Source organism: Larimichthys crocea, chromosome VIII (assembly GCF_000972845.2).
Source record: "Larimichthys crocea isolate SSNF chromosome VIII, L_crocea_2.0, whole genome shotgun sequence".
Lineage (NCBI taxonomy): Eukaryota > Metazoa > Chordata > Actinopteri > Sciaenidae > Larimichthys > Larimichthys crocea.
In genome coordinates this window covers 2,137,808-2,147,934 of record NC_040018.1, presented here as the reverse complement: position 1 = coordinate 2,147,934, position 10,127 = coordinate 2,137,808, and the positions used below count along the sequence as shown (strand labels likewise).

Genomic DNA, 10,127 nt, shown 5'->3' with positions numbered 1-10,127 from the left:
ATAAAAGGATGCTTTAACACTTACAATAAAACAATAATACACAATAAAACATCAGCTACAAAAGGCTTTCTACAAATGTTCAAAAAATGTGGACACAGCAAAGGTTTATTATCAATAACATGAGTACACTGGGAGTGTCTCGGTTTCCAGGCAACAGTTGCATTGACATAAAGTCACTGCTCTGTTTGTATTACAGCCGAGCCAAGAGTTTACAGCATCTATCAGGCTGCCCTGCCTTAGTTTAGCGTGCCATAAAGTGCAGTACTGATATCTGTAGGGCAGGAGTGTCTGAGAGTAGACAATATGTTTCAGGGTGTAATTCAGTGGTCGAAGTGCTTAAATACAACACTGAGGACACATGGGAAATTCCAGCTCTCACTTCTAAAGCGCAGTACTACCTGTTTCAGTTGCTGGTCACATGGTCTGTGGTGTCATGATGCCTGTGACCCAGTCACGTACACAAACTCCGGTAATGTGCGCTATATCCTTCCTCTTCTGTCATTGTTTTCCAAAAATAACCTTTCAGTTGTAGATAGCTTCATAAGTGAAATTAAAGTGACTCAACCTCTAGCGCCTTTACAGTATGTTTTATGATGTATGATACAGGGTGCAGATAATGCCCTCAGGCCTGCACGTCACGCCAGAGACTGTGTCACTGACTGTGAAGCTGCATTTAAAATAAGACAAAAACATGATGTGTGTGTGAGTCTTAGCAACAGTAAAAAAGAAAGAAAATGTTTAAAAGAATGTTGCTGACGTGTCAGCATGTGTGTTGGCGTAACCAAATATGAAATATGTTTCCTGATAAAAGAGTAACTCAGACAGATCAGGAAACAACACCCATGCCTCTCCCTGCTCTCCCTTTCTTTCTTCACACCCTTTGGTTAGGGTTTAATAATTCATGAAGGTTTCTTTCCGTGCAGCCAACAGTCCACCAGACTGTGCATCACAGTGCCATGCTCAGACACCGTAGGAGGGAGGCGATTCTCTCTCCTCTGTGATACGAGATGGACATTAAAGTGATTGTCTCTGATTATAAAACACAATTGGAGCACTGGATCCCCACGCAGCCATAAACTAAGCAGATAAGTGCATTTGGCCATTGCCTGGACTGCAGTAATTACTTTATTGCTGCTCCCATCTAGCTGGCAACACCATGTTTATTTCGTCTGCAAGCAAACTGACTGCATATTTTAAGATGTGGAGAAAGAAAGGATGAAAAGGCAAACAGGCTCGATGGAGTATCAGCTTCATTCTTGACCAGCAGCCGACAAAACAAGCCGACTATGTTGGTGCCAATAAGCCTCTAAAAGCCTTTAAAGGCTTTATTAGGATTGTAGATGTGTTCAAATGAATGCTCAGAAATGTACACAAATATACACATTTACAGTCACGTGGGACCTTGACCATTGTTTTGTTATGTAAATATTAAGATTTAATCTGAAGGCCTGCAGAAAAGCAAGACCAGGAAAAGCCCAGGATAAAGGTGTGGCTTTTCTAGGGAACTGTTATTGTGCATGGTGCCATGTTTTCCTTGGACACTGAATTTAGGGTAGCTATTGTTACAGTTCACAGTTTCACCTGAAAGCAAAGTATCTGCTGTAAAAAGAGCCACATGATGCTTGTGTTTTTACTAAAAACAGATCTTTAAAGGAGTAGTTTTGGGAGAAGGCTGATATACCATGATCTTTAGCAAACAACCTCTAAACTGGCTCTGTCCAAAGGTAACAAAATACAACTATTCAGCTCTAAGGCACAGTTATTAAAGAACAATAGTGTTTTTACAGGGGGATACAGGGTGTAGCAGGAACTAAATAACTTCCATTTTCATGCAGATTAAATTAAAGAGATATCAGGTAATGTTTATTTTAAGGTTGCTTGCAGGAGCACTGTATTCTTCTGACTCTAAATCTGACTTTGAGCAAGAAAGGAAATAAGCGTAGTTCCCCAAATATGAAGTTTCACTTTGAGAAAAAGCCGCAGTCATTTCATAAAACAGCTGGAAACTCAAGAACATGTTTACTCAGACAGGAGTAGAGCATTCATTGGGAACTATTTTAAGTGGTGGATTAACACACGTTTGGTGCTCTAGTTAGTAAAGCACTTGCAGGTCGCATGTAGGGATCTCAAAATAAACAACATGTTGCCCACGTTCACTGTAAAGGATACGCATATCTCACAGAATGTAGTGATGTGGCTTGTTGATGTGTCAGGCCTTGTCACAGAAAACATTTCTGGCATGTTATAGCAGGAAAAGGACACAGGGGTAAATAATAAAAAAGCTCTTCGGTTATGTTCTGGTATGTCTGCTGGCTCGCTGTCACACTTGAATACAATGGACAGATCGTTGGTGTCTGGTAAATTAGTAACGGGTGTGCTCTTCCTGGGAAGAGAAGTCTTAGGGGAGGTGCAGCTGTTGTGTGTTTTGGATCACCATCTTTGCTTTTCTGGCTTTGACGAGTCAAAATGTTCAACCTGTTGGACGGCATTTTTAGGTCACACACTTTTTGGGGAGGCAGATGATGCTCTGATTAAATATAACACAGACCAGAATAACAGGTCTACTTACACTGTTGTCCATACAGTTGGAATAAACTGGACTGTGACAACGTGATTTATTCTTGATAGATAAGAAGTGTATCTTCTTGAAACTTTATTGTTTAATCTCTTCCAAACATATCACAGTGAAAATGTGATGTGTATGAATAGGAATAAAAAGAGGAATGTGTGTGAAAACAAAATGATTCCAACTTTTATGGGCAGCAGTGTACATGAAAACACATTTTATATGTATATTCCTGCATAAATATACTATCTTGTCTTGAACTTTTAACAACAAAAGAAACTCAAACATGATCACAGCAATAATTTATTGACGCGGTACAGTGCAATATGTTTTGTGTTCACATTCAGACACTATCGTACATTGACATATACTTTAAGAGGTCAACTTCTCTGTCAAAAGAAGCGCCACAGCTTGTTAAATATACAGTAAAAACACATCTCTAGCTGTATTCACAGAATAACAGTATGTTAGTTTTTCATGGCAGTATAAGTATCTGTTACAATAGTTTAGTACTGGTGTGGATGGATGTCCTTGAGCTGGGGGTCACTACAGAGCAGGTTGAAACCCCACCAGTGGAGCAGAAGCATTTCCGCACACTGACTGTCAAAGCATCCTAGTTTGTGCAGAAAGGATTCTGTTAGACTGATGGGGGGGCAGGCTTGTGGTCAGTCTGTGGATCTTTCTAGTAGATGCCCGCCTTTTTTTTTAATTTAATTTCACTTGGTAAGGCTCCTCACCATCTGCAGCTCCTCCACGGGTTTCCACTGCTGATTTATGGTGATGAGCTGCAGAGAGCAGAAATAAATTTTTTTTTAAAAATGAGGCTTCTTCTGACCTGTTTTCTAAATGGTACACCAACTTAAAGTGACAGGTAACGTGATCAGCTGCACATTGGCCTGTATCAATATAGACATCATTACTGCGACGTCACATGAGCTGCCTGGTACTATTCTGATAACGTGCCTTAGTGACTCAGCAGATTGCAGCTACAGGCTGGAAGATTCAGTTTGAATTTAAGTGCCAATAATAATCAGAAAGATTAACTATCATCCAAACATATTTATTTAATAAGAGGAATGTTACCTTTTGTGGTTTTGTTGGGTCGACTCTCTCCCATGGTTCTGGGTTGTTGGTCTTATTCAGACTAAAAAACGGTGAATTAAAATGTAATCATGAAGATTATAAATACATATATACATTAAAGATCATATTACAGAAAACAGGACCCATAAAATAAATACAAAAGAGCACCATTTTCTATTAATTTTATGAATAAGAAATACAAGACAACACTCACATAACATCAGTTTTAGTAAATAGAAAGTAGACAGCAGTAGAAGTTGCTCCTGTTGCTGCAAAAGTAATGAACCCTACCAGAGGGATCAGCTGGAAAACAGATGGAAAATATAAAGTTTTTAAATGTGCACCATAATATTAAAGTTTATAACATCCTTTAAATCTAAAAGAAACAGTTTAAAAGTAAAACAATATAAACAGCTCACCTCCTTCTTTTTCATCAGTATTTGGAAAAATCGAACCATTTTGTCCAAATTCTCAAATACCTAAAAAATAAAAAATAAATAAAAATGATATTTCCACTTTAAAAAGTTAGGCTGAGAGCCAATTCAGTGAGTTAAAAGTCAGCAAAGCATCGAGGCAGCTGCGTGTGGCAGCTCTCACCTGTTGTTGCTGTGAAGTCCTTCAAGTGTCTCAGCTCAGCATCCTGTGAGCCCCGGCTGATGTAGGCTGGATGAGAGAGGTTGTACGAGGTAACTGGCACGTAGACAGAGACAGCTTCCTGCTCTGAAATGCACTAGTGGATTCCAATTCATCTCTCTCAGCTGATGATCAATACATTTTCTAAGTGTGCACCGCCTCCTTGTGGCCACATTGCAAACTGAAAGTCAACATTAAGTCATTTTAGGTACTTAAAACTAAAAAAATATCAGACACAAAAGATAAAGTTGTATTAATTTTATTTAAAACCAATTTTGTGTACAATAATTTATTAATGTACAGGACACGGAGTGCTGTGGTTTGTCATCTGGGACGTTTTTGGTATGTCTGGATCTGCTTAGCAGTGAGGGAGGGACTCATTTTGCTGAGGGACCGGAGGAAATATGTGTGTTTAATGGTAGAAGCCTTCATGTTCTCTTCTTGTAGTGCCAACAGAGCAGCCTGGAAAACATAAACAGATTTTTTTTAAAAATTCTAGTTATCAACATTCAGGACCAAGATGACATTTTAGATTTTGTGTGCATCTCATTACCTCTTTACACAGATTTTCCAGGTCAGCTCCAGAGTAGAGCTCGGTCTTTGTGGCCAGCTCCTCCAGACAGACATCAGCATCCACGGGCATCGACTCTGTACACAACTTCAGGATGCAAAGACGGGCCTAGACGCACATATAAGAGTTTAGTTAACCCCCATAATGTCCACCCGATTGTCATACCCACCTGTTATTTAAAGCACATAATATAAACTGTCGATCAATTCTGTGTTACACGTTTAGTCCAACCCATTACCACAAACTTTTCCCTACCTTTTTCTTGGGTTACCACAAGGGTTAGTTAAAGATACACTAAACAAAATCACATCACATTTTACAGCCCCGTTTCTAAAAAATACTGTATAAAATGTAAATAGAGACAAAATTTGATGAAGTGCAAAACACCAAAACCCAATTTTAAATTGAAAATAACACAAAGACAACTTATTAAATTATTAAAACCGTTTTAGGAAAATGATATGTCCATTTTAAATTTGATGCCAGCGACACATTTGAACAAAGTGGCAACAAAAGACAAGGCAAAGTTGTGAAGTGCTGAAAGGAAACACCTGGTGGCTCATCGCACAGTGAATGAGGTTAACTGGCAACAGGTTGGTAACATGATTTGGTATAAAAAAAAAAAAAAAAAGGTGTGAAACATTATTCTTAAATAGTTGCCAGCGTAGTCTTTCACAGAGTGGTGAAACCGTCCCCCTCTTTACTCCAAAAAGCCTCTCTGGGATGTTCTTTTATGTCCCGTTAACCTCATTCATTCATTCACAAACCTTTCCTGTCTTTTGTTGCCACTGTTGCTACTTTTTTTTTTTTTTTTTTTTTTTAAACGTTGTTTAATGTTGCCGGCATCAAATTCAAAATGGGCATATCATCTTCCAAAAACAATAAAATGTCTCTGTTTTAACATTTGATAAGTTTCCTTTGGGCTATTTTCAAATATGGGTGATGACATTCTCATAAAACTGGTGTTTTACTATAACTTTTGATGTCCTTGAGACACGTAACTCACCTGCTGGTCAGGTGGTGGGACATAGATGATGTGGTCAAGCCTGCCGGGTCTGAGGAGGGCACTGTCTAAGCAGTCAGGTCTGTTTGTGGCGGCTATAACCATCACATCTTTGTTGCAGACTTCCTGGCAGTCCGACTGTTAAGGAGTAAAAAACATGCTGAGTAAATCACCTCGTGCTTCGCACAAAAAGAGGAGTGACAGCCTCAGGAACATTTCCATATCTGACCTGTTCCTGTGTGTGATTCTCCTCCGCTCCCTCTGCCTGGAGGATCTTCTCCGTCCCTCTCCTCTCCAGCGTCTTCAGACCGACCCCGTCCATCTCATTCAGGAGCACAGACAGGAGGCGTGTCTGCACGCTGTTAGCCGACTGACCGCTTGACCGCGAGCCAATCAGCGTGTCAATCTCATCGAGGAAGAGGATACATGGAGCACAGGCCCGGGCTTGGTGAAACAGCTACGTTTGGACAGACAGGTACAGGTGTTTATGGACACACAGCATCCCTTTACAAGTGTTTTGACAGACCGCAAGAAGAAGGTACCTGCGCTAAAGCCTTCTCAGAGTCTCCGACATAAGGAGAATAGAGGTCAGCACCGCTGACAGACAGGAAGGCACAGTGAGATGAGGTGGCTGCAGCCCTGACGAGCGTCGTCTTTGCACAGCCTGGAGGTCCGTAGAGCAGCACACCACGAGGCCGACACAGGCCGAGACGAACAAACGCCTCGGGGTGTTTCATCGGCCATTCGACACTCTTTGACACAAGAGAGGACATCTTTATCAGTAAACAAGTTCACAGCTCACAACAATGTATAATCCATGTACTGCCACTCATTTACCTGTTGAATTTTGAGCTTGACCTCATCCAGGCCTCCTATCTGCTCCCAGGACACCGGAGAGAGCTCCGTCCTGCCCAGGCTGCTCCGCAGGCAGGAGGGACGCACCAGCTTCAGGGCCTCCTGGAAGTGCTTCATAACCACTGCCTGCTCTTCTGCACCCTGCAGACAACAACATCAAGATTCAAAAATCTTCATCTTCAACACTTCAACACTATCCATCCATCCATCCATTTTCTATAACCTCTTATTATTAGTCCCCAGTTGATCACAGGGCTGACAAACAATCACTCATGCTCATGGGTAGCCTAGAGCTAGATGTTCAGACTTGCTGTGAGGTGACATTGATCGCTGCACCCCGTGCCACAAATAAATATAGAGTAAAGCAGAGTAATATGACCACAAGTCATTCGAGACAATCCAATATATCCTGATATAAAGGTGCAGTTTTTGCTTTACCAGCTTCTAAAACTCATCAGTACTCTAAATCTTTTGCTCTATGATCTGACTTCTGTATTTACCTTTGAGTTTTCCCGTATAGCGTGCATGGCGGCCTCTCTGCAAAGGGCGCTGAGGTCTGCTCCTACATAGCCTGTAGTTCTCTGTGCAAGCTCCGTCAAGTCCACACTGGGACAAACGGGCATGCTCGCACACAGAACAGACAAGATGTCCTTTCTCTGCTGCGACGTGGGAGCTCCAATGATGACCTGAAGGAAAGAGGTGAAACTCAGAGCCTCAAAGATGTCTATATTTATTTATTTTTTTTATTACGTCATCATCCGTACCTCTCTGTCAAATCTTCCAGGCCTGCGCAGAGCCGGGTCTAAGCTGTCCGGCCGGTTGGTGGCTCCCACAATGAGGAAGCGATCGGACTGATTCATCCCGTCCATCAGCGTGAGGAGCTGAGCCACCAGGCGGTTCTCTGGTGCCGATGAGCCGCTTCTCCTCGGACACAGAGAGTCCAGCTCGTCTAAGAACAGCACACACGGACCCTCTTCGGCTGCAGATCGAGCCTGCTCAAACACGGCGCGCAACTTCTCCTCACTCTCACCCGGCCTTGATCCCACCACCTGAAAGAAACATTCACAATTACTATGAATAATAATGTAATAATAATCTGTATTTACACAGAAATTCTGCAGAGAATATCAAAAGTTTAATTGAATTTATTTGAATCAATCTATTATCTAAAATGTGCAAAAAAAACAAACAAAAAAAAAACATTTGGCATGACTCCTCTGAGCCTGTAATGCAAAGAAATATCCAAAGTTATACTGTCATGTAAAATAACGCTACTTTAACCCACGTGTGTATACTTGAAGGGTGTGTAAAGTGTGTATAGCTCACATTAACTAACTTCATTTTTTAATCTTTGTATTTCTAGTTCATCTTTGATTTTTCTATTTTATTTTTATAAGTGTGAGATCAATAAAGTCTATTTTATCGTCTCTTATCACAGTACTTCTGCTCTATCGAACACAATATTCTAGTACAATTTTTGCAAATTAAAAAGGAAGGTTTAACGTCAATATTAGATTTCAGGACTGTTTCATCAATGTCATAAAGTGCCTCGACTTTTAATTCATTCATTTTCATACAAAAAGTTCAGGTTACGGCTTCTCAATTGAGTTTTCAGATGTCAAAATTATGCTGCATTATCATGAACATATAAATATGTAAATGCAGTGTCAGCTGGGACAGATACAGACACACAAGGATAAGGATGTACTGTAAACACAAAGTTTTTGTTTTTACCTCCGGCCCTCTGACAACCACCAGACTGGCTCCAACCTCTCCCACCACTTTCCGGACCAGCAGGGTCTTGCCCACACCGGGAGGCCCAACCAGGAGCACACCTCTGGGACACGACACACCGAGAGAGCTTAGGGTGTCCGGATAGAGCAGGGGCAGCTGCAGCATCTCTTTCAGGGAGGCAGCCACCTGAAATACAATAAAAATACAAGGTGTCACATAGTGAGAATACACACCGCAGAGGAGTATTACAAGTGAATACATGCTGACCTCCTCCAGACCCCCCAGTGGGATTGTGTCCTGGTCCTGCAGCTGACTCCTGTGATGCCGGACTGTCTGGATGCCAGTGATCTCCACACCGGTTTTAGAGGTGATGAATCCAGCATGGCCAGACTCCAGATTAATGTCTTCGATAACAACATATCTAATCTCTGTATCAAAATCCTCCAGGTTTATCACATGCTTCCTGTGCACATACACACCTTTCAGCATGTCTTTCACCAGCTCATGAATAAGGCGTGGAGGTGTGTGCTTCTTGAAATCAACACTCTGCACCACCACACTTATCTTCACACCTTTCAGCTTGGGGCAAGGTGTCGGTGTGAGCTGAGCAGGGTCCAGGTTGAGATGTGTGGGCGGGTGAGAGATCAGATTTGCAGAGGAACATTTCAGGTCCACCTGTAGGAAGCCCTCCGCCAGGTCAGACCGAGGCCAGGCGGTGCACAGGCAGCTTCTTCCCCCTGGAAGAGACACCAGCACGGGGGAGCCCAGACTCAGACCCAGCGCTGACATCAACCCAGGACCCAGCCTGCATCTCTGAGAGCCCCGGTCACATGCATCCACCGACAGCAGCCGCAGAGACATCCCCGACCGTCAGCTGCACACAGCGGCAGAAATACAGCATGAGCTGATGTTTACAACATCCATGTGGGGCTTCTTTCTTCTTCTTTTTGTTTAACGGCAGTCGGCATCCTTATTGTTGCATATACTGCCCTCTTCTGGACTTTTTTACTACTTCATTTTTTTTATTATTATTTTAATTAACCCAGTTAAAACAAGATCTCTCATAATGATAGATTTCCCACATTTTGTTACACTCTTGAAACTATTCTCCACTGTTCCTGTCTTCATCGTCTCTTCCCTCTCTTCTCTTTCATATCCATGACAAGCAACAATCACATCATCATGCTCCACTGTCTCTCTCCCCACAGCTACACCGACCAGTTGGATGTTTTCCTAATATATTAGAGTGTGTTATTCAGTTTACTGTGCCCTATCCTTAATCTGCTCATGATCACCTGCTCTGCTCTGCTACCTCTCCTACTACACTTTGTAATTTATATAAATGTCTCCCCTTTTCCTGGTTCTTCCAATTTTGTTTCCATTGATTGATTACTTCTTTCTTTACTTTCATTTCCACCTCTTTCTTTACTGCCTCCTTAGCAATTTTGTCTGCTTTTTTGTTCCCCTGTATCCCTAAGTGAGCTGGTACCCACATGAACGTTATTTTCCTCCCTTGCTGTGTTAATCTGGATGTTTTTAACAGAATTTCCTGGTGTGTATTCGCTGTTCTGTTTTTAATGCTCAAGAGTGATGAAACTGAATCACTACATATGACTGTCTTCCTGTCCACCCTGTCCTCCACCCACTATTGCCAGTAATATTGCACATAGCTCCACAGCATG

The 10,127-nt window shown here is 41.9% G+C and overlaps 2 protein-coding genes across 2 annotated transcripts; both read right to left on the bottom strand.

Moving 5' to 3' along the window:
* Positions 1 to 2,856: 2,856 nt before the first annotated feature.
* cviiih15orf48 (chromosome VIII C15orf48 homolog) lies at positions 2,857 to 4,357 on the bottom strand. Its single transcript, XM_010745345.3, has 5 exons — positions 4,247 to 4,357; positions 4,069 to 4,128; positions 3,864 to 3,952; positions 3,650 to 3,710; positions 2,857 to 3,351 (listed from the first exon to the last, which is right to left on the bottom strand). Exons 2-5 carry the CDS (start codon positions 4,105 to 4,107, stop codon positions 3,283 to 3,285), a joined length of 258 nt encoding a protein of 85 aa, XP_010743647.1. The 5' UTR covers positions 4,108 to 4,128; positions 4,247 to 4,357; the 3' UTR covers positions 2,857 to 3,282.
* Positions 4,358 to 4,525: 168 nt separating this feature from the next.
* afg2b (AFG2 AAA ATPase homolog B) lies at positions 4,526 to 9,408 on the bottom strand. The gene is made up of 10 exons (XM_010745346.3): positions 8,713 to 9,408; positions 8,446 to 8,631; positions 7,476 to 7,760; positions 7,212 to 7,397; positions 6,694 to 6,852; positions 6,399 to 6,608; positions 6,086 to 6,313; positions 5,860 to 5,994; positions 4,836 to 4,961; positions 4,526 to 4,744 (listed from the first exon to the last, which is right to left on the bottom strand). Exons 1-10 carry the CDS (start codon positions 9,304 to 9,306, stop codon positions 4,607 to 4,609), a joined length of 2,247 nt encoding a protein of 748 aa, XP_010743648.3. The 5' UTR covers positions 9,307 to 9,408; the 3' UTR covers positions 4,526 to 4,606.
* Positions 9,409 to 10,127: the final 719 nt, after the last annotated feature.

Bases quoted from the DNA above. Each gene is read 5' to 3' on its own strand.
- afg2b (XM_010745346.3), bottom strand. From the start codon at position 9,306: ATGTCTCTGCGGCTGCTGTCGGTGGATGCATGTGACCGGGGCTCTCAG. The intron at 7,761-8,445 runs GTAAAAACAAAA...TGTTTCTTTCAG, and splicing joins TGGTTGTCAGAGGGCCGGAG to GTGGTGGGATCAAGGCCGGG. The intron at 6,314-6,398 runs GTACCTTCTTCT...GTCCAAACGTAG, and splicing joins CTGAGAAGGCTTTAGCGCAG to CTGTTTCACCAAGCCCGGGC.
- cviiih15orf48 (XM_010745345.3), bottom strand. From the start codon at position 4,107: ATGGTTCGATTTTTCCAAATACTGATGAAAAAGAAGGAG. The intron at 3,711-3,863 runs GTGAGTGTTGTC...ACCGTTTTTTAG, and splicing joins TTTACTAAAACTGATGTTAT to TCTGAATAAGACCAACAACC. The intron at 3,352-3,649 runs GTAACATTCCTC...TGCTCTCTGCAG, and splicing joins ACCCAACAAAACCACAAAAG to CTCATCACCATAAATCAGCA.